We start from the raw sequence: 25,859 nt of genomic DNA on the forward strand, positions 1-25,859 counted from the left end.
ATTTAAACAGCTCAATTTTGGGGAATAATCTGAATTTACAGTGCTATGATATTAACACATTATATATCTTATGTTCTTTGTTAATGTAGAGGCTGAAAGAGATCAATAGTATGATAAGAACTGGGGAAACACCAACCAAGAAGAGAGGCATTCTTTTAGACGATGGAAGTGAATCACCAGCTAAAAGGATTTGTCCAGAAAATCATACTGCCTTACTACGACGCCTACGGGATGTAGCTAATGACAGAGGGACCCATTAAGGTTAGTCCCTTGTATTGAAGCTGTCTTCTCAAAAAAGTACTGCAGCAGCAGCAGCATTTAAGATATGCCAAAGTTTGGGGCTCTCTCCCTTAAACTAGTCCAGCCAAACCATCAAGTCTTGTTTAAAGAAATGAGAGAGATTCTTTTCCCAGGAGATTGTAGATCTCTCACATTTTGCTTATAAAGTATGTGCTCAGTCCAGCTGCCATACCCAAGAAGCTTTCTAATGTTATTTCTTCATGTCTATACAGCCACAGTCCCCAGAAAAAAAAGACTAGTTAGCTTCCATGTTTTGATTATGAGATTTTCCAAGGAAGCCTTTATGTAAACTTGTTCCTATCTACAGAACATTCTTCTTAGGAGTGTTTTTAATAGTACATTTTGATAAGTAGCTGCTGCATCAGAGAAGCTACACTTCAAACTCAATCCTCCCTATTCTGCCTCACCCCAAACATGTACATAGGTGAAAGTTTTAGGGTAAGCTGTTGCATGAATAGAGGATTTATGCAACCCTAAGGGAAAATTAACAGAAAAGAAAAATGCATAAACTATCAAGGATTATTTAATCTCTTATTCCCTTAAGAACTTTGTATGTGGTGGGCTTTTAAAAATTCTTGGGCACTTTGCAGTGTGGACGGTGATTATTTTACATATCTGTGCAATGTGTGAAAGTGAACTTGTATAAGATGTGGCACTTTAGGGCTGTAAAAAGCATGATTTTATAACCCAGATGAGTTATTTTTTGCTGTAAACTTGCAATGGCACTTTCTTACAATGTGAACATTAAGTACAGGACTTTCTCCAGGATAAACATTAAAAATTCTTTTTAATCTGACCTTTTGTATTTATTTTTTTAAAAACAAGCAGTGTTTTAAAACTGTTAGGTTTGACAGTTGTGGGCGCTTGAATTCCTTTAGCTTTTTTTAGGTAGGGGAGTTCTAATTTTGCTCAATCTCAGAAATTTAGTTTAAAATTTCCAAATCAAGTTGACCTATGAGGTTAATCAGAAAAATTATGATCTCTTGCCTTTGGAGGTAGCTATCCCCCCAAAAAACCTTGGAGCTATTAATTTGAAATTTCTAAATAGCTTTGGATATGCTGCCACAATACCTGACAACTTCAGGTGAAAAAAACTGGATTGAGTTCAGAATTTAGATTTTCACTAATTCAAACTTTTCGCGCTTACACAAATTAAGGAATATTAAATGCTAACAGCAGTTGAATGATATACCTTTATTAATCATTCCTGTTCAGTTTCAAAGTTGAATAATCTATTAGGAAGATATAATTCAGTTGTAAATTGAATTAGTATAAAACAAGTTACTGAGTAACTTCATACAGGTCTGAAATATGGAACTTTTTAAGCACTATTCAAATGGAATAGTGTCTGTAAAAATATTTATAAAATTGTCAAGATGCTTACCTATTGCTACTGTAATTTTGTATGAAAATATTACAAGTGTATTTTTCAATAAAAGCATTTATAAATTGATATTTGGATTCTTAGTTCTGTTGGGGAAAAGGCAGGACAAACCTTGGGTTTAATTTTTTATCCCACATAATCGAAACAAATGACAAGAGAAAAAAGTTATTTTTTCCAATTTATTTTGTCACTATTGAACACACATTAGTCACACTTAGCAGAGCAGGCACCTCAGTGTCATTAAAATACCTATGACACCCATCAGGAACCTTTTTATTTAGAGGTCCCCAAAAGATATAACCCTTAAAATACAACCGTAGTTTGCTTTGGGGAAAATACACCAAAAACAAATCAATCATAGTGTTATGGTCTCCTTTCATCAGACTAATGTGTGCTTCAGTGACATTATTAATTATATTTAATCAGTAAAACAGTAGGCTAAGACTAACAGTCTCAGTTTATCTTTCACTTAAAAGTGCCGAGTTACTAAACCAGCTCTATATACAATTCCATATTCTAGCATATTTACAATTGAAACCAGTGATTTCAAGACCATTAAATAGTGTTAAACTCTGTCTGCTATATTAGTTGAAATGAATGTAGTAGCTTACCTTGCCTTCAGATTCAGATTTTCTGCTAATATTTCAGCCAATTAGGTTTTTAAAAAGGCTATTTCTGGGAAGAAAAATAAGTTTAAAAGCCCCTGCAAAAATCCCCAATAATCTGGAGTACTCAAACTAGATAACCACCCTAAAGAAACTTCTAACAGAAGTATTGCATTATTTAAAGAGATGTCTTCCAAAATTCCGTTAGAACCTAAGATGTATATGTAAAACATCAAAAATCAGTCTTTGTTCGAGCAGTTTTACTCTTTATAGTCACGGCCATTGGTCAGCTTAACTAGTCCAGAGTCCAGCAGAAAAACTTCTTCCTGCTCTTCTCCCTTCATCAGCAGAAAAGTGCTCAGTGCACCAACGTTCAGAAATTCATTTAAGTTGTTACTGTTTTCTCCTCTTTACTGAAAGGTTGCACTGAGCCAGGCTTTACCCACGACAGGCCAGCGACATGGAGATTTTTACTATGCTGTTCTTCTGGCTTCTTCTAGGCATAATAAAAAACAAGGCATTAATAATTATAGAACAGGCAGGCAGAAACAGAAGCCTATAGTTCATTTTTTTCAAAATATGTAGTATAATTTCATTTTCTTTAAAAAAAAAAAAAAAAAAAAAGTTATTCAAAAAAAAATTTTTTTTAATTCTAAGTTATACCCTGATACCAGCTCAGGATTTGAAGAACTTAGAAAGAAATATTTTTAGAAATTAAATCTTCTACCTACTTTCTGAGTCAGCATCTTCTCTCTAGCATCATCATGTACAGAGGGATTCCATGGAGAAAAACTTTGGGGAAAAAAAGATTCAAGGACTTTAAAAACATGCATGGCTTCTGATTTCCTTAACATGATAAGTCTTATATGTCATTTATTCATTTGCTAGAATATTCATTCTGAAATGATATTCTGAAACCCATCTTTCTTTTCTTCCCTCAGAGGCAGTTTTCTAGAAAATAATTGTAAAGTGTTGGACTTATTTATGGTGCCCTTTATATATATCTAAAGTTGCTACTTGCTAAGGAACATAAAGATGTGTAATGATTTGTTTAGCATAACAGAATACCAAAGTGACTCATTAACTAGCACCATTAACGTTAGTTTCCTTAGGCATCTGTAAAATAAAGGAGATGATCCAGCTGTTTAACTGAAATTTTTATGAATTAAAAATTAGTATTGCAAATGCATCATTTGTAATTTTTGAAATTATGTCTAAACTACTGCACGAACATGAAGCTGACCCTGGATTCTATAAGGCTATATCAATAGCAAATCTTAACAAGCTGAAAAGGCTACAAATATAGGCCTGCTATCTGAAATTTAAAAGGTCTAGCCATTAGGTAATGAATTTTTTGACTAGAAAAAATTCATGAAAATATCTACTATGTCACAGAATAAAAACATGGAAGAAGTCTCTTATTTTAAAGATCCGAGAATACACAGGAAATGATCTACCTAAATCTTCAAAGAATTGAATTATCAGTTTAGACTATCTCTTCACATAATTCCAAATGTCTTGACTTCCTAACAAGATCAATAACTGAATATCCCTATAAATGTATACAAGGCACCACAGAAATTAATTTTGATACTGATTATTTACTAAATGAATGATAAAATTGTTAAATTCACAGAACCAAACCAGATTTAGGACTTTTGTTTGTTTTGTTTTGTTTTGTTTTGTTTTTGCAAATTACATGATAATATATGGTTTTTCACATAGAGGTTCCTCCTAAAAATTTATAGCTACCAGGTGATGATGTTATTTAGTCTCTTTTATTAACAGGTGAGGAATCTGCAGCAAACAAAGGTTAAATATCTTGCCCAGGTCATACAGCTAGTATTTGTCTGGATTTGAGGCTGGATTTGAACTCAGATTTTCCTAACTTGGCATATCTAACATGCCGTCTAGATACCTAAAGTAGACAACTATTCTAGGGATCACATGAGAATGACAGACAATATAGTAATAAACAATGATTATCTGCATCATATACTAACCTAATTGCATAGGGATCTTCTATTTTAGGCTGATCGAACAAATGAGTAGTGCATAGTTGGACACTGTCAACCACTTTACTTTTAAAAAGCTGAATATCCTTTTCATACCTACATTTAGAAAAAGAATTATTTGCAACTCAGTAAATATAGCTTAAAACTCAAATTCAATATATAGCATTGAAAAGATTACATACAATACTGCAGCCTCAGGGTTCAAAGGGGTAGTTGTATCAATCTTGTAGAAAATTCGTCGTGCATACATCAGTACTTGCCAAATGTGATTATGGTTTCTCCTAAAAGAGAAATGGGAAGATTTAAGGCGCCAAGGCTCCTTCATGCAATATTCTATCAATAAGAAAGAAAATACCAACCTCCATTTTGCAAATGCTCTCTTCACATCCAATTCACCTGAGATAGGATCAACTAGCGGGTGGAAGACGGGGATATCAAATACTAAGCGCTAGATTTAAAGAAAAAAAAAATCATTTTAGAGAAAATATCATGCTAAAGGCCTATTATCCGGTTTGGGGGTTTGATGGAAGCGATAAAATTTAGTATGGGGAGGGGGATTTAGTGGTTAGAAATTATTATAAATTAGCACAAATTAAAACATTGTCTAACAGACTAGGAAGATAAAAAACAACTCTAAATGAGAACAAGAATATTATTACATTGTTAACCTCAATGGAAGCGCTACTAACATATGAATATTGGACACTATTAGTATTACTTGTAATGTTTTCCTTTTAAGAGCTGTAGGTTGAGCAGTTTAAGGAAGACTAAAAGAAAAGCCATTTTAGTGGCACACAATTTTCCAATCATATCATAAGCATCCTACTATAGTATCTCAGAGCAAAAGGGATACAATGAGCTAAGCTTAGAGAACTTCAGAACTAGAAATAACCTCAAAGGCTATCTAGTCTTAACGAAAATCTTTTCTACAATATATACAATAAGTTTCAAGGAAGGAAAAAAGTGGTGTTTCTATTTTTGAACAAATCTCATCTTAATGTCACTTTCACTTAAATCATGTCTAAATCTATATCTCTGCAACTACCTATTCATTACTTCTACTTTGGCCCCTTGAAATCAGCAGAATAAGTTGATTCTTTTTCAAAAGTTTGAAGTCATAATGTAACAAAGTAGCAAACACCATTTTAGAATAAAGCTGAGAACTTGTGGATTTTTTTGTTTTTTTTTTATAAAACTGAAGCATTAAATACTAAGTTGTAAAGTGAATAATTAATCCTAAGTCTGTAAACCAAGCAACAACATGGATTGACAGAGACAAGGCATCATACTACTTACTGGACAATCACCATCTGGGTAGTTATCTGGGATATAAACTGTAAACTTAAATACTCCATCTTGATAAAGTCCATGCCGTATGAATATTACTCCAAACCACACTGTCAAAGAAAAAAAGATGTCTTAAGTTTGTATTTTAAAAAAATAACTCTAAGGAAAATGAGAAAGAATGAATCCATATCTTACTTAATGCAGAGCGGTAAGATGGCTGCACATACACACCAGGTAACTTCTGCTTCACAACCAAGGTGCTAGAGTAGAAGCATTAGATGGAAATGTTAATTTATATGAATGTAAACTACAGTGACAGATGATAACTTTACAGTCATTTATCAAGTAGGGGAACACACCAGACAATTACCTACATAAGGCAGCCAGTGCCAATATAATTAAGGCCAAACTACATAGAAGATGGGGGAACAAGTTTCTAGGTTAATATGTGAACATGTCCATTGCTCTTGTATAACTAGAAGAGCACACATAGGTTTCAGTACTCAACTAACTGTTCTACTTCCTCAATGAGAATGTAATAAAATAAATGAGAAGGAGCATGAGCTGGAAAATGACTTTAGATTAAGAAATTAGTTCCTGAATGGAAATATGCAAAGAATGAGTTTAAATATGAATGGCACTGCCTCTCTTCAAAATGCTACACATTTAGTCTTTAAGGGACTATGAACAACACAACCTTCTAAATTGGGATTCTGTGCTTTGCACAGTGATATGGAATAGAAATCTGTTGAAATTAATAAATTCAAAACAAATTAAAAAAATAAATTCTGGACATAAAGTGACTTTTACTTTGTTTCAACATAAAAGGCTACATATCTACATACAAACATCCCCAAACAAATAAAGTTTATTTTTAAAAAGTAAATAATTATATTTTGGTATCTTCTATTTAGCTCATATTTTAAAACTTATCACAGCTCTGAAAATTAGTAAGGAGCAAGAGACTAATATTGAAATAAAAATGAACTCAAATTTGCAAAGTGCTTGATGAGATGTGCTATAGGAGATAAATTGCAAAGTGCTCCCCAAAATAGATGCCAAATCACAGTCAACTGAAATCTATGAGCCTTGCTATGAACACAAAAGCTCATGCGTGAATATGCAAAATACTAGTCTTTAAAAAACAATCTTTTAAAAAAAAAAAAAAAAGGAAGACATTTGCTTTCAAAAACCTCTGCCTATCCATATCTAAGGAAAAGAAAAGTCATGATAGGATTTACTGACCATTTTTTTCTGCAACTAAAAGTCGAGTTTGTTTCGTTCTTTGTATTCCTTTAACTTTACTCATTTACACTCATTTAGCATTTAGTAGAGGGTTAAGAAATGCTTACTGGTAATTCAGTCAAAGCATTGTGTACATGCAGAACATGACCGACCTTGAGAAGGTAATAATAGTATCTAGTGTCTTAAAAAAATTAAGCAGCTAAATGCCTGGGTTTCAATGGAAAATAAGAAGCTTCCCCTATTTTACTATACCTACTATATATATATATATTTTTTTTTCCCCTCCCTCAATTCCAACCTGCTTATATTTTTTTAAAAGACTATATTTTTCAATAGTGTTTTATCAAATAACTCATTTTCTAACTATATCAACAGGAGAGTGAGCACTTATAAGTTCCACTCAAGTGATTACTTGTATTCTATGCTAGAATATAGATGAAATCACCATAATAGATGCCTATTCAATTCACTATTTTCAAGAAGAATCTGATTATAAAGCCACATGGACCAATATTACTAAGTTACACCCAACCACAATTACACTGGAATTTCAAGCTCAGTCCAACGATTACATTACCAATAATTTGTTTTAGTGATTCTTTTGGAAAAAGAATTTTAAAGTGATGGATGGTCCACTTTGTTTCACAAATCTAGAGCTGGAAGGGAAGGGAACTTAAGTAATCTAGTTCTTATCTTTAGAAATGGATAAATTAAAAAAAAAGAAAAAAGAAAGAAAGAAACAGACCCCAGAAAAAGTCACTTGCCTATGGTCATACAAGTACTAAGAAGAAAAAAACTTAGGTTTTGTGACTGCAAGTTCAACTACTTTCTACTGATCCTCTCTTCCACAGTAAGCTGCTTCATTAGGTTATAAAATGAAAGAAAGCTATTATGTCCTTCCCATGAATTTCTTCTGGGAAAACAATACCTTGAATTCCATCTTAAAAGTCCAAGACATACAATGGCATGCTAAAGGTAAAATTTCTGCCCTATTAGCCACAATTAGAAAATTAACAACTTTTCTTCTAAATTATTTTCCACTTACATAACTCAGGAAATATTACATTTAATAGTTATGCAGATAACATAACACATCCTTTTCTAAAAGTATATTACCACATCACTGGCAATAAAGTTTCAAGCATACATTCAGACTTATCTGGAAAAGATGTTAAGTCCTTATGAGAACTACAGTTAGAAATTTCCCCAAAACAATCTTCATTATTTACTTTTGGGACCCCTTCAGAATTTAATCCAATAGTTTGTGAAGAACATACAATTCAGCAAGAAGGGAATATTCCAAGTAGAATGGTCCATAAGAGGCATGTGTGCCATTTGTTGACTGTGCTGAAGGGGCAGGAGATGTAGGCTTAGTTATCGGCAGAGCATTTTTAGGAATAGAAGGCAGCTGTTTCTTTGGAGCAGTTCGTGGCGGACTAATTTTCAGGTCCCCAGTCACTGTCTTCTCTTCACCATCAGATCGCTGTAAGAAATAATTTTGAGGACATTTAGTAGAATGACTTCTCAGATATGAAATCTTACTTTTATGATCTGAAAGTTAGGATCAGGCTTTTACAAACCTTAATAGTCAAAAATATTTAACACATCTGTGTGCAATCAAGTTGTTTAAAGGAAAAATGCAAAGTTGAAACAATCTGAAATTATTTTTAAAAAAATCTTTCCCCACCTCGTCCTCCCTTCATCCATCCCTTAAAAAACACTATGCCTGCAAGAGTGGCCATAATTGCAATGAGTGATTGTCAAAAAATGAAGATAAAATAGGATTTAAAGTTACAAGTAACCTTGGTATATATAAGTTAGTCATAGTTTCCCCATTAAGTTTGCTTTTAATAGCTGTAATATGTATGCAAGCTATTACTAAACATATTCTAGGACCATTCAAAATACAAAGGACAGCTCCTGTACTTAGATGATACTAAAAGGCAAATAAACTTAACAATGGGTAAGTAGTTTGGGAATGATTGAAATTAGTTACCACCTGATGATGTTGGGCACTCATGTTAGAGAAAAAAGAGTGAAGTTAATTTCTCACTTGCCTGAATCTGAATTTGATCCTGTTCCTAATGGACAGATTTCCACATTTTGAGTATCATCAGGATAACTGTCACCCTTAGTCAAAGACAAAGGCCTAAATGAGTCATGATGACTAAACTATGCAGCCCAGAGCTTTCTTGGGTTAGGTACCACCAAAGATTGCACTCCAGAAAAAGTTAAAATCTTCCTTCAACAGTACTACTGAAGTTCATTCAGCTGAACCAAAGGGAATAAATGAGGCTTTAAATTTTATAAAGCCTTCAAGTCTAAATCAAATATGATAGAATCTATCAGAATGGTCTTTCCTTGGGATTCCCTAAACCTTCCAATGAAATCCCACACACACACACACACACACACACACACAAAACTGCTGCTCAAATATGTGCAATGAATGGTTTCAATTTAGTTGTGAAGTGGCTACCAATTTGTTGCATGAAATCCATTTTTTTGAAGTAGATATAAGCTGGATAATATTCTTAAAATTGTGACACCAATTTTTCTCCATAAAATACATTTATAATCATATTTAGTCACCACTCTGAAATTCTGATTCTAATGTTAACATTTCTCCAATATAAGTTTTTCCATATAACTCAAAGAGGAACTTTGCATTTTATGTTAGATTCTAGTACAATTCTCAGATATATAAATAGATTTCATAGTCAATTAGTACATTCACCTTGCGTGCAGAACCTGTAGACATGCTCCAGAAAGGGTTCATAACGTGTATTCCAAGCAAAGAAATTAAATTCTCTGTCACCAAACTGTCAAGCCCTCAAGATTCTCTTTCCACCTTTAAAAAAAGATAAGGAAAAAGACATCAATATATATTTCTGAAATAATCAAGAACTCTGAAATTGAGAAATGAATATTCAATTCAAATGAAAAATAGGATTTTTCCCCATTCAAAAAATCAGTTTGTAAAACATGATCTTTTGTCATTTATCTGTAATATGTTAAAAATCCTACCTCCACTCCTGCTGGCCCTAATCTCTGCCTATCCTATTTATTCTTTCATTGATTCTTCAAACAAGTTTAATTAATTTATAATATTGGGTATGAGACTAGTTATAAATGAAATGCAACAATACAAATATCTGATTTTACTAACAAAAGCAGCAGAAACATTATTCTCTTCCAACCAGTGTTCCAAGTAGCAGATAGGAAAACAACATGCTGTCTCAAGGGATATTAAGTCAGCAGGTCATTTACTAAAAATACAAAGGAAGAGGAGAGTGAAGAGAAGCCAAGCTGAAAATCAGAACAGACTCTTTCACTCTAGTACACTTCAGTACTTTTTCCAATACTGATTAGTGAGATCTAGGTAGGAATTCACTCAAACTAATTACTATAAAAAGTTTGCAAAATCCAAATAAACATGGGCAATGTTTTACTAAGTATGCAGGCTTTGTAAATAATTATGTCAGCCAATATGTGCATTGAGTAACAATTAATGTTATCTCCCTACCTACATCAGAAAATTTTGAATGCAAAAATCATACTCTTTCTGTATTCTCTGTAGCACCTTAAATATAACCAATATTCAAATATTTGTTGGCAGTATACAAGGACCTGAGTGTTGTTTCGTTTACATTGCATAAAATGAGAATTTGGCACCAGTAGTAGGGTTATGTTTAGCCACTAAATGGATGTAATTAAATGATAAAATGCTTTGAACAGTGTACAAGGATGTATACATACACATACACATACATATATGTATACACACATAAAAACTACTGCCATTCCCATCTATAGAGAGCAAATAACTCTTAGTGCTTTTCTGAGAAGTAATTATATCCAATAATCAAATCACAGAAGTGTAAAATCCTGATAGCTAAGTCTCAGTTCTCCTAACATATTGCATTATGTCCAAAAAGTAATATAACCTCTTTTTACTCTTTAAAAGTGGAGAGACATAGGACACACGGACACGGACACACACACACACACACACACAAATATAGATGTGGCCAAAAAGATTGATGTATGGTTGGTCAATAAACATTTACTAATCACCTATATCATATACTGTGATAGGCACAGTAAGTAAAAAGAAAGGGAAAAGGCAGTTCCTGCCTTCCAGGAGTTTATAATGAGAGAGCTTTCCAAATTATACACAAAAGACAGCAGGTACTGTAAGGTAGCCAGGATGGTAGGGGTATTATAAATTATTCCATATTGAACTAGAGATGTTTATCCTGGGGAAAAAAAAAAAAAAACCTGGAAGCAATGGGTAAAGTTCCAGAGAGAAAAATTAATGAAAAATTAATGTAAGGAAAAACTTCTGAACACTTGTTGTCCGGTGCTGGAAGAAAGTGCTTCAGAAGTATTATATTTAAAATATATTATTTTTTCTTTATATACAAAAATGCAGATGATATGCATGGTTTTATTTTATGTCCTCCAACTTTGTTGATGATGTGAATTGCTTCAATTAGTTTTTTGGTCGACTCTTTAGGATGTCTACATAAACCATCATATCATCTGCAGAAAGTGATAGTTTTTTCTTTCTGTTTTTGTCTATACTTATTCCTTCTATTTCTTTTTCTATTCTTATAGCAAGCATGATGGACATTCCTGCTTCATTTTTTATTTTTTTGTCTCTGAAGTTTTCAGGCAGAGGATGAATGATTACTTGTTAGAGATCTTTGATGAAGGATTAGATTCCTGCCCAAGCATAGGTGGAAATGGAAAAACCTAATCTTTTAAGATTCTGTGAAATAAGCTGTACTTAACACCTGCTTTCCTTAGATTGCAGTTAAGAATAACTGTGACCCAAAGACATTTACCAAACAGATCTACCTATGTCTGCTGTCACCTGCTTCCCAGTCACTCACATGTAATCATTTTCAAAGCTGTGTTTTCAGTATGCCCTTGAAAAATAAAGCATTTGGTGATTCCAGAATCATACAAAATGGAAAGTAATTTAGAAACCATCAGTAGTTACCTCCTCATCTTATAGAGGGGAAAACAGAGGCTCTGAGAAAGGAAGTGACTTTTCTTTACTCCTTTTTTCTCTTGAGAAGTCTGAAAGTCTGGATGACTTCTATCTTTGTAGCCTCATTCCTAGCAGAATATCTAGCACACACTAGGTACTTAATAAATGTTTGCTGAAATAAACTGGGAAAACATTTTTATAGTTAAAGGTTCTGATAAAGGCCTCATTTCCAAAATATATAGAGAATTGACTCTAATTTATAAGAAATCAAGCCATTCTCCAATTGATAATGGTCAAAGGATATGAACAGACAATTTTCAGATGACGAAATTGAAACTATTTCTACTCATATGAAAAGGTGTTCCAATTATTATTGATAAGAGAAATGCAAATTAAGACAACTCTGAGATACCATTACACACCTGTCAGATTGGCTAAGATGACAGGAAAAGATAATGACGAATGTTGGAGGGAATGTGGGAAAATTGGGACACTGATGCATTGTTGGTGGAGTTGTGAACGAATCCAAACATTCTGGAGAGCAATTTGGAACTATACTCAAAAAGTTATCAAATTGTGCATACCCTTTGATCCAGCACTGTTACTACTGGGCTTATATCCCAAAGAGATATTAAAGAAGAGAAAGCAACTTGTATGTGCAAAAATGTTTGTGGCAGCCCTTTTTGTAGTATCTAGAAACTGGAAATTAAATGGATGCGCATCAACTGGAGAATGGCTGAGGAAACTGTGGTATATGAATGTCATGGAATATTGTTCTGTAAGAAATGACCAGCAGGATGAATACAGAGAGGCTTGGAGACTTACATGAACTGATGCTGAGTGAAATGAGAACCAGGAGATCATTATACACAACAATACTGATGGAAGTGGCTATTTTCAGCAATGAGAGGATCCAATTCAGTTCCAACTGATCAGTGATGAACAGAACCAGCTACACCCAGCAAAAGAACACTGGGAAATGAGCGTGGACCACAACATAGCATTTACACTCTGTTGTTTGCTTGCATTTTTGTTTTTCTTCCCAGGTTATTTTTATCTTTTTAAATCCGATTTTTCTTGTGCAACAAGAGAACTGTATAAACATATATACACATATATTGTATTTAAGATAAAATTTAACATGTTTAACATGTATGAGATTGCCTGCCATCTAGGGGAGAGGGTGGAGCAAAGGAAGGGAAAAGTGGAACAGAAGTGTTTGCAAGGGTCAATGTTGAAAAATACCCAATGCATACATATGTTTTGTCAATAAAAAGCTATGATAATTAAAAAAAAAGGTTTGCTGAATTTAACTTTAATTGCTTTAAGGTCCTAAAGCTAGTCAGGAACATTGAGCAGCATTGAGACCAGAACCCTGATCATAGTCCAGTGATCCTTCTATAACATGTTACAAAGGATAGAAGACAACTTTTCATCTTTCTTCAAGAATAACAAAAAGTATAATAATAAAAGCAGTTTACATGGCATCTCATTTGATCTTCACAACAACCCTATGAGGTAGGCACAATTACTCTCATTTTACAGGTAAGAAAACTGAGCCTGAGAAAAAAAACATCGGGTGACTCACTGGAAGTCACATAATTATTGTCTGAGACAGGATTAAAACTTCAAGTCTAGCACTCTGTCCATTCATTATACCAACTATGGCCAACAGCAGTTTATCAAGCAAAGCAAAACAAATGTGAACTGCTTCAATTAGTTTTTTAGTGGATTCTTTAGGATTCTCTAAATAAACCAAAATTCATGCTTTTCACCCTTTGAGAGTTGCAAGTGGATGGTAACAAAAGATAGGAGAGCTTTTAGGATTAACTAAATTCAAAAGATCAAGAAAATTTATTTTTTTGCTTGAAACATTTTAATAGGCCATGAAAATTAACCTAATCTTCCTCTTTATTAAAAGGCTGAGAAAGACTTTCTATCTTGGCCAGCTGTATGTAATGACCCTGAATTATGCAAAATCAAAATTGTAACCTCCTAGAAATATACAGTTCCTTGGAACTTGATACACTTCTCAAAGTAACTTTTTAAAAATAAGTTTCAAATAGCAAGGGGCCATGTTCTTCATATTCCAGTTAAACTGGACTAGTTATGTCTTACACTTGATATGTCATTTCCCAGCCTTGTGCATTAACTGTTCTCCCTTATCTAGGATATACTGTACTGTCTCATCCAGAACTCAGAATCATTACCATCAAGATTTAGCTCAGGTCTATAAAGCCTTCAATAATTATTCCCTGCCTCCTTAAGAGACCTAGAATATCCATTGTCTTTTTTTTTTTTAAATGGACCTGACCAGTGACGTCATGCAGATCAGCACCTGCCTCGGCAATTCTAGGCTTAGAGAGCAGCTTGGGGATACCGAGAGGTTGACATTAGTCTATAAAATGCAGGACACCTCTAATCCAGTTCTCTAACTACTAAACTAGGCTACTGCTTCTCTTCGGTATAATGTAAATTCTTTGAGTGCCTTGCACTCAAATGACTGTCATTTTACAAATCTTCGTGGCACTCAGATTTAACAAGCATTTGCTGGATTCAAAAGAAATTAAGAACAAAAACAAAAAACTCAGCACGATGGGTAGAGAGAAAGGATGTTGTTTACAGCCACTCTAGTTTTTGTCCAAAAGCAAACCTCTGGCATTTTTCCCTAAAGGATATTAACAGCATGGGGTGGAAACTGTTTGCAAAGAATCTAGCTAAACCAGTAAGTGTTGCAAGCTAATGAACGCATTCTTGTCTTCCAACTTTAACTAGATGGTAGGAGCTAGTGAACAGGGCGTCACAAATTACTGTGTTATCTTTTGCAAACTACCTTAATCCTGTAGTCTGAGGGGGATGGAAAAGGAAGAGCACAATTCATTCCCTGAAATCAGGCGAAAAAAATGTAGCCAGATTCGGGATAGGGCAAAGGCTTCACATTACGTCAAATCCCAGAGACGATGAAACAGCATAAAGAAACCTCTTGTTGGAAAACGTCCCTAGAGACACCCAAGGGAGGAGGATGCAACAAAACCCAGAAACAACAATCTCCTGGAGGTAGCGAGAGGGACACAGAGACACACGCCCCGACCAGCGAGGACCTGACTTTCCTCCAGCCTCGCCATCCAATGCCGGCCTGACCCAGGCCCGCCTTCCACTACAGCGAGCCGCGGGCCTGCACGGTCCCTGGGGCAGCAGCCCGCTGCCGCCCCCTGGCCCGGGAGGCTTCCCTTTCCCAGCGGACGCAGGGTCGCGAGGCTGCGCGGTCCCAGGCGCTCCCTGGGCCCGGGGCCCCGTCGGGCTCGCAGAGTCACTGCTGCCCGGGCCTCTCAAGCGCCGCACCCTCCCCAGGGCCCAGCGCCCTGGGACCCCGGCGCGGGAGGCAGTCGTGGTCTCCGCAGCAGGTGCCTCAGAACAAGAGAGGAGAAAAGGAGGGAAGCGCCGACAGGTGCCCCCAACCCCAGCGGCAGCCCCGCCCCCGTGTCCCTGCGCGGCCGCCGTCCGCACGGAGGGAGGCAGTGCCCGGTACGGACAGCGGGGTAAAGGGAGCAGCGGTTACCGGGGGAAGGGGGAAGGGGGGGCGCGGGAGAAGAGGGACCCAGCGGTCACCGCTCCCACTCCGAGCGGAGTTAGGCTTACCGGACGGCCCGGCGGCTAGCCGCAGCCTGGCCCCCAATGTCTCAGTGCCGTGTCCTCCGCCGCCGAGCGCCCCAGCTGCCCGACACCATCTCCGGCCGCAGCACTCGGCCCGCCTCCCCCCTCCGGCCGCACCGCCTGTTTCCCTCCCCCCCTCAGAATTTGACTCCACCCCACTCTGTAAAAAGCCACACACTTCCGCCTAAACTTTGACTTTTAAGTGGTTCCCGCACCTGCCCGTCAAGATCGATCTTCCGGGAGCATTGGGATGGCTGGCCCACCCTCCTGCCAATCAAACCCGCCCCCTTTCCCAAGGGCGGCACCTGGATGCAGGATTACGCAACAGCGTCGGAGGGTGGTGGGACTGAGAACTGTCACTCACTGAGGCGGGGCGGGGAACAGCCCCTCCCAACAGGCCAAAGTGGGAGGGAGAAAAAAGTAAAGAAAAATGGTTGGTGAAGAGTGATTGGTCTATAATCCTGTCAATCCGAGAGGAGCCACGCCCGAAGGTTTATGCCGGTGCAAAGTCCGGGCCAGTCAGGAAGTCAGTTCCCATTTTCTCACACAGAGCTGGGCTGGGCCTGGGGGCGTGGCCTATGGGCGTGTCCACGTGTCCCCAGCGTGGGCCTAGCCTAAAGCTGGAGACTGGGTGGATGGTTTGATGTTCCAGCTAATATTTCCCACACCTGCTGCCCGATGTTGATGAAGTAAACAAGTCCCTGACGACACTGACCTACCGCAATAAAGTGAAAATGCACTTGGGTTTCCCGAGGAATTGGACCGCGTCTCCGCTGCATTTTGCCGTGCGATGGGGATGTGCTGCACGCTTAGCTAGGGGTTTTTTTTAACCAGCTGCGACGCTAGGTTTGCAGAGCGCTTTTAAGCGCTGCAAAGCTCGTAATCCTAAATCGCTTTTTTCCGGAGTGCCTGGATTTTTATTTATTTTTTGAGAGATCACAGGAGGAAAGGGTCACAATCCTTTCAATGCCCGTTATTGGCTGTATTTGGGCAAAGTCGGGTAACCTTTCTAGTCCTCAGTCTCCATATCTGTGAAAGAAGGAAACTGGCTTTTTCTGTGTTTTACAACTATTTTGGACCGGTTTTGTTTCCCCCTTTCTTCCCCCAAAGCCTGTATTTTGTAGAATATGGCGACGTAGAAAGAACACGGGATTTATTACTTATGCGACTATAGGTCTCCTCATCTGCAAAATGTTGCATTAGATGATTTCCATGGTTGCTTCCAATTCTAAATCCTTACGTTCATTTTATGGATAGATGCATATCTGAAACAAAATGATTTGCCCAAGATCGTAACTTACTAGTGACACATTAGAATTAGTAACAGAGCTAGTTCTGGAACCCAGGATTTTGTAGTCCCCATCTTAAATTTTTTTTCTACTATATTACTAAAGAAATTCTGGAAAATGGGGGGATTAACATTTGAATACTTAGCTGCCCAAACCTCTGACAAGAAAATAATAATGTTAAGGAAATAAGAATTTCAAGGCTAAAAGAGACTTTAATGTTATCATCTAGCAACTCCTTTGTTTTACAGAAAACTCGAGCCCATAGCCAGGAAGGAAATTGCCCAAGATGACACAGCTAGTTAGTGGCAGAACTGGGACTCAGTTTTACACCTTTCCCTCTACTCCTGTCAGTTGTTGGTATGGGACAGAGGAAATCACACAATTGATCCTGAACTTTAGTTATGAATATTTTTCATTGAATTTCCTGAGGGCAACTAGGTGGCACAGGGGATAGAGCACCAGTCATGAAGTCAGGAGGACCCGAGTTCAAATGTGACCTCAGACAGTTAACACTTCCTAGCTGTGGGACCCTGAGCAAGTCACTTACCCCAAATGCCTCAGCAAAAAATTTAAAAAATTTAAATTTACATGTATTCTCTTTTAAAATCACACCACAAAGACTTCCAACTTCATCATTCAACTGAAACTGCTCTCCCCAAAGTTACCAATACTGCCCTTACCACATCTTCAGTAAAACTTCAGTGACTTCCAGGCTCAAACATGAAATTCTCTTTTTAGCATTCAAAACCCTTCTCAATGTGTTTCCTTTTCTTTCCAATTTCTTATGTCATCATCTACCCCAGGGCTCTGGCCTCCTTGTTATTCTTTGAGCAAGTCAGTTTTATCTCCATGTCCTTAGGCATTTTCCCTGGCAATCCCCCATGCCTAGAATAGTCTCCCTTATCTTCACTTTCTTTTTTTCCCTCTGACTTTCTTCAAGTCCCTACTTCCAGCAAGCCTTTCTCAATCCCTTTAATTTTGATGGTTTCCTTGTGTTGATTATCTCCAGTTTATCCTTTAGATAGCTTATTTGTCCATAGTTGGTACAAGTTGTCTTCCTCATTAAACGAGAAAAATCAAATGAAATAATTTTGTAAAGCCTTAGCACAGTGCCTAGAACATAATCAGTGCTTAATGAGGGCTTAACTCTTAAAAATTTTAATAGCTTTTTATTTTCAAAATACATGCAAATAAATGGGACCAGGTAAAGATTTCACAAAAAGTCTAAGAGATGGAGTGGGTCAGACCCTAGGCCTAAATTTCAGGAAGTCACGTGATCCCTATTCTCAGAGGGTTGTAGGGCAGAAAAAGTCAGACCCTAGATCTTCAGGAAGTTACCTGTCTCACAGGAAGTAGACAGCATAGTTGACCACTGGTCAATGGGTACTTCCTTTTCAGTCCATCTAATGAACCCAAGTCTTTTGCCATTTAATCAATTTAATGTTGAACTTAAGGCTACCTCCTTAGTTATCAAGTTGAATTGTAAGTTTTATATCACTATTAAATGGTATGTGCTAGAATTCTGAATTTGTTTACTTTAACCACAAAATTTTAGAAATTTATATGCAAATATTGAAACATTACTGATGTGGGAAAGATTCCTATCTTTGCTTCCCAAACCTCTCTAGTTAATGTAATTACGCTTTGACTCACAAATCCTGGTCCCTTTGAATTCCAATAGAAGATCCAGGCCTGTCCCAGCCCCACCCGGATCTGAGCCAACTTTGGGGCTACACCCAAAAGCCCCTCGAGCTAAATCTCCCATTATAAAAGGGCCTCGCTGGGAAACCCCCTCTTTGCAGAGATTCCAAACATGCTAGCCATGTGAGGACCCTCTGTCCACTGGACCCTCTTTCTGGTGCTCTCCTTATCTCTACCTACACTGATACTTTAACCTTGCTTACCCAATAATAAACCTCTTTTATTAATCTAGCTCTCAGGCCAATAAATGCTTTTATTGGGGACTCGTGCCCCTACTAGACCTCATTTACCGCCATATCCTTGCACCAAATCCAAGGGGGTTGTAGGGGAGCTCTGTTTGACTCCCTGTATCCCAAACCTGCCACTAGACCTCAACTAAACCCTAATCTCGTTTAGGTATCCCAAATCTAGACCTCAACATTACTACTGGAAATTTAAATCTGTATTTGATTTTAAATTAAAAAAAAAAATAGGTTGTTAAAACAAAATTCTGGTAGCTTACCTGAGAGATAAGGTAAGATTATGTTTATATAACCTAATTAAATGAAGTATACTTGTTTCTTAAATGTATATTGAATAATTTGTAAAAATTATGATCTATGCTTTAAAATTTTGTCAGTTCTGCTGGACATATGTATAAGCTTTATAAAATTTGATCCAAAGTTATTTAGCTATTAGCTATTGTGAATCTTAAAATTAAAAAAAAAATTTTTTAAAAAGGTGATTCCAAAAAAAAAACAAGGGACAAGAAAGATTGATTTGCAAAAGTAATTAATAGTGTGAATGGAAGATCTAGTTAGAATATCACAAGGTAAAGTATTGATTTTTAAAATAACTTCTTAGTTATATGAGATAAAATTACATGAAATTCCTATCCATTTTTATGAAAGTCTATGTTATGCTTATTTGGCTATCACTTATGAAAATTGTGAAATTGCTAATTAAGTGTTATTATAATCTTGAAACCTAAAATTGTTAGGTATTATGTGGGTTGTATAGACACCAGATGATGATAGGTACCAAAGTTGGGGTTTGGTCATGTGAAAAATTCACATTGGCCATTATTTTTGGCAAAAGGTAGATTATGGAAAGGGCAAACTCTTAATAGAACTTGCCATTTGCCAGGAGAAAGGGAACACCCCATGAGGTTGGGGCATATCCTTAGCTGACAGGCTAAATCCTGAAAGAGACTTAAAAGAGTTAGCTCAAAGGAGGAGAAGTCGGGTTGAGAAATATAATGGAGTTAGGAGAGATACCATATGACATGGGGGAAGGGAAAAGGAAAGGTGAAAGCTTTATCTACTTTTTTCCTCACTGAGTATGGCTGCTCTTTAGGAGTGAGAAAAACACACTCAATGGAGCTTGCCATCCCTCCCCCTCCCCCCATTAATTGCTTCTATTGTTACTAATTGAATCTTTATTTTTCAAATTTATGGCTGCTTCACATATATTGTATCTAGGATATACTGCAACATATTCAACATATATAGGACTGCTTGCCATCTAGGGGAGAGGGTGGAGGGAGAGAGGGGAAATATCAGAACAGAAGTGAGTGCAAGGGATAATGTTGTAAAAAATTATCCTGGCATGGGTTCTGTCAATAAAAAGTTATAATAAATAAATAAATAAATATCCAAAATAAAAAACAAAACAAAACAAAACAAAAAGAAAACAAAAAGAGAACAGAACAAAATCTGGGTTTAGCTATATTTAACTATATATTAAAAAGTCATACTTTATAAGGAATATTGGAACTGTGGTCAAAAGATTTGAGTGTAAAGCCAAATTTTCCACTGGTTGATTAGAAGTAAATTATAAATTTGGATGTAATATTCAAAATGTAATAATGTTCATACTCTCTAACTCTTAGAAATATTGTGAAGAAAGCACTGTATAAATCTAAAGATATTAAATAAATATGAGCTCTAATTTAAAAAAAAAAATTATGGCTGCTTTAAGGCAAGGTCATTTTTCATGCTATATGAAAGATTCCACTGCTTAGCAATGCAAGAAACTTTTAAAGAGGTTTGTTAGAATTGCAAGTTCTCTGAAAATGTTTATCTCTACCATAGTCTCCATCTGTCTTCAGCAAATTATATAATATTTATTTAAATGCATAATGGTCTTCCTGTTTAATGAATATTATAACAAATATGATCTATATCTTTCTTGAAGTGCCCAGAGCAGAATTTTAACCTGATATCCCTGCACGACTTTTGACTGTGTCTAGCAGGTACATATGATAGGTTACACATAATGGTTTGTAAGATTTTTTGTTTTTATATAGACCTGAAGCTTCTGATTGGTGAAAGTTTCTATTCAGATGAAATCTCTCAGGACTGTAACTAATATTTTTTTGATTTTTGAATTTGGATATGATTGCCTGATGATCATTAAGTCAGTAACCCACCACTTGAGGAAAAAGTCATAAGTTACTGGGAAAGGGGGGGAGAGGGAATGCCTTCCTGAACTATTACAGGTGGATGTCTTATCTGGGCAGGAGCTGGGAGGACAACCTTAGCCTCTGTTTAAAGTAAGATCCTTCTGACTCAATTTCTCAGTTCTGTTTCTTTGTTTCCTACCTGATTATTCCAGAATTTGGCTATGACGTTGAATTGTTACTGTATGATTGCTTATCAAACAGAGTTAAGGATGCTTTACCCTGTCATGTATGTGCTCTCAGGCTGAGGTCCTGAAGAATCAGTTTTGACTGATATTATATTATAATCTTGTCCCAGCTTTTTCCTCTTACAGGAAATTTCTGTAATCAGAGCAAGTGGTCAGCAAAAGACATGAGGCACAATACAAATATTTAGATGATATCTTGATTTGTAGCCCAGCCTGGAGGCTTCTCTTGCTGCTGCCATAAAACCCTTAACTTTCTTGCTTCCTGGAGCAAGAGTTTCTTTGTCTGAAAGTCTATTTTGCCTATCAGTCTGTTAACTATTTGGGCTGTCTCCCACCCCCCTTTTGTTCACTGCTGAGTGGAAGCAGATAATCTTATCAGTTCCTTAATCAGGTCAAGGCTTTAAAACCTTGAAAGCTAAACTGACCTCTCCCCAACCTTAGCCCTACCTAAAGCCTTTTTCTCTGTATATTGATGAAAAGTAGGATCAGATCCTTGATCCCAGACTCCTGTTTCCCAAAGAAATTTGGTGTCTTTGGGGTGACCCTCCAGAGGCTTTAAAGCAATGGCTTCTACAGCCCTTCTAATTGAGGAAGTCCCTATGCTCATCCTGGGCCAATCATTGAAGATTCTGGCTCCCCATCAGGTCTGGAGAATTTTTGCCTATATCAGAGCTTTGGAATTGGAAAAAGAAATGAGAACAAATATCTATACTGACTCCAAATATGCTTTTCATATTTTGCATGTTCATGGGATTATATGGAAAGAAAGGGGATTTTTGACAACCAAACATTCCCCCATTAAATATGCAGGAGAACAATTACTGCAAGCTATCCATAGATCTAGAGGAGGAGTCACTTCAGGCCAAGGGAAACAGGCTTGCAGATTCAGCTGTCTGTGCTGCAGCCTGTTTGCCCCTGACCATGGCACCTAAAATTCCCCAACTCCTGACTCCTGCATTCTCTCATTGCTCCCCGGCAAGTAAATTCTAAAGGACTGTTTAAAAGGCCTATCTGGAGGAAAGCTACAAAATTAGGGGAGAATTGGCAGGTGGATTTTGCACATATGCTCCCTGGCAGGGGCTTGAAACAGCTATTGATTTTTGTTAACATTTGTACTAATTGGGTAAAAGCCTTCTCTTGTAAGATTGAAAAGGCTGTAGAGCAAAATAACGGTATGGCCATGTATATATATATATATATTGTATTTGACTTATACTTTAACATATTTAACATGTATTGGTCAACCTGCCATCTGGGGGAGGGTTTGGGGGGAAAGAGGGGAAAAGTTGGAACAAAAGGTTTCTCAACTCTTTGTTGTGATCCACATTCAGTCACCATAGTTCTCTTTCTGGATACAGATGGCTCTCCATCACACTAACTCCTTATGACGAAATCTCATGGCCTTTTCTCAATTCTTATTTTGACTTCTTTGAGCATTTAACACTCGTGATTACATTTTACTAGATCCCCTCTCCTTCCTGAGCTTTCATTACTCACATGTCCTTTGCTTCTCTTCCTGCAAGTCTGGTTCATTGCATTCAGGGCCATCTTTCAGTCATCCTGATCTATATCTTACCCATGCATATATCCTATAAATTAAAAGCTATATGAGAAAAAAGAGAAAAGGCTGTAGAGTTCTTGTTAAAGGAGATCATACTCACTTAAGGCCATAATTTTTTTTTTATCCATTTCCCCATTTCTTTTGAGGAAACAAAAGCAGGAACTTGGGGAAAATGTTCTTTGGTATTTATTCTAGGAAAAATTGTCTGGATAAAAGATTCATGATAGCTTCATCTTTTCCCTACTTTCCTCTGGTTACTGTCCCCAGTAACCTTCATACTACCTCCACTTCTGTTTATTTTTTTTCTTTTGCTCATATTTAGTTTTTTCATTTTTATTCTACTCATGAGAGTTGTTTCTTCCAGACCCCAAGTAAGTAAATTCCAGCAACTTGGTCAACCTGAAATCATCTGATACCTGATTCTAACATTTAGCACCAAATGCTCCTGACACCACTTGTCTCCCCTCCTCAATCTGGACTCCACTGGGCAGGGACAGCTCTACACCCCTTATAGCAGGTCCAGAAGATGAGACCTTTGATCCTTTGTCCCAAATGAATTTGGGTCTGAACTGCTTGAGATGAGAATGATGGGATAATGGCCCTGAGCCTTGATAGTTCTCTGGTTCCATAGATAACATTGGCTGCTAGAGACCAATCGGTTGGGCTGTGATGACGGGGTTTCCAAGACAAATGGTAGGAGTTGGTGGAAGCAGGATCTCTAATTTCTGCTCATTGCTTTAAACATCATTATCTTATCATCTGCTTGCTTATGCACTTACTCACTAGAATAGTTCAAGATTTCTTAGCCAGAACCATTCTTGAAAGCTTCCACTGATGTATGTGTGTTGGTTCTAAATAGTAGAAGAAGGGTTACAGTTGATACTAAAGAGAGGGACAAGCCTGAAGATCTAGATAACAAGGATGTCCTAGTGGAAGAAATGTATCAGGATTGATGTGAGAAATCTTCAAAACTACGAAATAAAGAGGAGGTACTAAATGGAACATGTGAAGATTTTTCAAAAAGTCTAAGAGATGGAGTGGGTCAGACCCTAAATCTAAGTTTCAAGAAGTCAGGTGATCCCTATTCTCAGGGGTCTGTAGGGCAGAAAAGGTCAGACTCTAGGTCTAACGTTCAGGAAGTTACATGACACATAGGAATTAGTCCATCTAATGAACCCAAGACTTTTGCTATTTCATCAATTTACCATTTCCAGCTTGCTGCCATGCACTAAGCTGGGAGATTGGCGCTGAGAGGCTCCGAGTCTACTCAGGTATGCTTGGGCCTGTCCTTTGAAGGACCAAATAAATGTTTCCTGTTTGTATCTGAAGATGCCTCTGAGTAGTCAATTTGGGTAAGGGGGTTTAGCATCTTGTCCCACATAGTGTTTTCAACACTCACCCTTACAAAATCTTGTGTTCCAAGTTTTTCTTCATCTTCTCCCACCCTCTTCCCCTAGACAGCAAGTAATCTAATACAGGTTAAATATGTACAATTCTTCTAAACATATTTCCACATTTATCATGCTTCACAAGAAAAAAATCAAATCAAAAAGGAAAAACAATTGAAAAAGAAAAAACTAAAGCAAGCAAACAACAACTACAAAAAGGTGAAAACTCTTTGTTGTGATCCACATTCAGTCACCATAGTTCTCTTTCTGGATACAGATGGCTCTCCATCACACTAACTCCTTATGACGAAATCTCATGGCCTTTTCTCAATTCTTATTTTGACTTCTTTGAGCATTTAACACTCTTGATTACATTTTACTAGATCCCCTCTCCTTCCTGAGCTTTCATTACTCACATGTCCTTTGCTTCTCTTCCTACAAGTCTGGTTCATTGCATTCAGGGCCATCTTTCAGTCATCCTGATCTATATCTTGCCACTGGACCCAGACAACTATCTCACTTAAATTCAACCAACTTCTGTGTCATGGCATCACCTCCCTACTGTCATGGTCGTCTTCAAGAATGAAGGACAAACAGCAACCTCCCTGCCTCTCTCTTGGTTAGATCTTCATCCATATAATGTTTTCTTACTGTGGGTGCCCCCAGATTTGTTGTGAAGCTCAAGTGAGATAAGGATCTAAATGTTTATAGAGTAATACAGGGGTTTGTTGACAAATACGATTAACAGTTGGAATGGAGGTGTGTGGGATGTATTCATGTACACTTTTAAGTCTAATCTTCATTATTAACACTTTATTAAAAGTCTAGACAATCCACAATGCTAATGATGAAAATTTAGCAATTTCTCACAAACCAGTTAGCAATGGCTACAATCCTCTCTCTACCCCACTATTCCTAAGTTCTGCCCTGGTCCTCTTCTCTTTAGCTCCTATGGATTCAGTTATAGCCATGCATATGATTCTCAGATATTCAGCCCTAGGCCCTTTTCTGAGATATAATCTTATGTCCCTAGTGCATCATTTCAAACTCAATGACTTGTAGGTATCTTCAAACTCAACACAATCAAAACAAAACTCATTCTCTTTCTGCCACATCCATCCTTTCCTCTTCCAAATTTCTTTATTACTGTTGAAGACAGTACCAACCTCAAGTCCCAAGTTTGCCACTTCACAGTCCTTCACTTCTCACCCCTCACATCCAGTTAGTTGCCTAATCTTCACTTCAGTTCAACCCACAGTCACTCCCTTAATTCAAGCCTTTATGATTTCTCACCTGATTCTATTCTAATTGCAATCAGATTCTAATTGTTCTCCTTGCCTTAAGTCTCTTTCCCCTTCAATCAATACTCCAGCTTCCAAGGAGATTTTTTTGAAGAACAGGTCTGCCAATGTCATCCCCTGCTCAAAAAGCAGAAACAAACAAAAAACTAGTGATTTCCTATTTCCTCCAGCATCACATATAAACACTGCTCTCATTTAAAGCTCTTCACAACCTGACCCCTTCCTACCTTTTTAGGCTTCTCACATTTTACTTTTCCTGAGCTCTGTTGTCCAGTGACACCTGCCTACTTGCTGTTCCTCAAACACAATATTTCATCTCTAGTCTCCATGCTTTTATACTGGTAGTCTTGATGTGGTGCAGCCATTGTCAGAAACTCCAAATCCATCCTGTTCCCATTGACAACAATATCACACACACACACTCCTGGTACTGTTTTCTATCTTGTCAGCATGGCCCAGATCATCAAATCAGAAAAGGAGCCCTTCCTTCCCCTGAGTAAGT

At 37.1% G+C, this 25,859-nt stretch overlaps 2 protein-coding genes across 12 annotated transcripts in view; one reads left to right on the forward strand and one right to left on the reverse strand.

Annotated features, from left to right (window-relative positions):
* RBL2 (RB transcriptional corepressor like 2) overlaps positions 1-13,183 on the forward strand; it is a 50,099-nt gene extending 36,916 nt beyond the window's left edge. For 3 of the 6 annotated variants that reach the window (XM_031954509.1, XM_031954505.1, XM_031954510.1), the window contains one exon: positions 90-1,096. In XM_031954509.1, the coding sequence (XP_031810369.1) occupies positions 90-260 (171 nt within the window). In that variant the 3' untranslated portion in view covers positions 261-1,096. Of the gene's footprint in view, positions 1-89; positions 1,097-3,230; positions 3,249-11,456; positions 12,048-13,164 lie in introns of those variants that run through there. The other 3 variants (XM_031954507.1, XM_031954506.1, XM_031954508.1) reach the window with 3 other exon arrangements.
* AKTIP (AKT interacting protein) lies at positions 750-25,308 on the reverse strand. Of its 6 annotated transcripts, none has more exons than XM_031954514.1 (10): positions 15,705-16,142; positions 9,574-9,687; positions 8,114-8,319; positions 5,787-5,851; positions 5,601-5,701; positions 4,664-4,752; positions 4,487-4,585; positions 4,293-4,400; positions 3,021-3,081; positions 750-2,785 (listed from the first exon to the last, which is right to left on the reverse strand). In XM_031954514.1, exons 2-10 carry the CDS (start codon positions 9,613-9,615, stop codon positions 2,675-2,677), a joined length of 882 nt encoding a protein of 293 aa, XP_031810374.1. In that variant the 5' UTR covers positions 9,616-9,687; positions 15,705-16,142; the 3' UTR covers positions 750-2,674. The 6 variants fall into 6 exon arrangements, with proteins under 6 accessions (XP_031810374.1, XP_031810372.1, XP_031810373.1 ...); XM_012553815.3 differs by lacking the exon at positions 15,705-16,142 and adding an exon at positions 15,475-15,602 and having other exon boundaries at positions 859-2,782; XM_012553813.3 differs by lacking the exon at positions 15,705-16,142 and adding an exon at positions 15,475-15,602 and having other exon boundaries at positions 859-2,785.
* Positions 25,309-25,859: the final 551 nt, after the last annotated feature.

The sequence above is a fragment of the Sarcophilus harrisii genome, chromosome 2 (genome assembly GCF_902635505.1).
Source record: "Sarcophilus harrisii chromosome 2, mSarHar1.11, whole genome shotgun sequence".
NCBI classification, from domain to species: domain Eukaryota; kingdom Metazoa; phylum Chordata; class Mammalia; order Dasyuromorphia; family Dasyuridae; genus Sarcophilus; species Sarcophilus harrisii.

What these genes read in the sequence shown, in the direction of transcription:
- AKTIP (XM_031954512.1), bottom strand. Translation starts at nt 9,615, where the DNA reads ATGAACCCTTTCTGGAGCATGTCTACAGGTTCTGCACGCAAG. An exon ending in AACCCTGAGGCTGCAGTATT is followed by an intron (nt 4,401 to 4,486) that starts GTATGTAATCTT and finishes TTCTAAATGTAG; the next exon opens with GTATGAAAAGGATATTCAGC. An exon ending in AGAAGATGCTGACTCAGAAA is followed by an intron (nt 2,786 to 3,020) that starts GTAGGTAGAAGA and finishes TATTATGCCTAG; the next exon opens with AAGAAGCCAGAAGAACAGCA.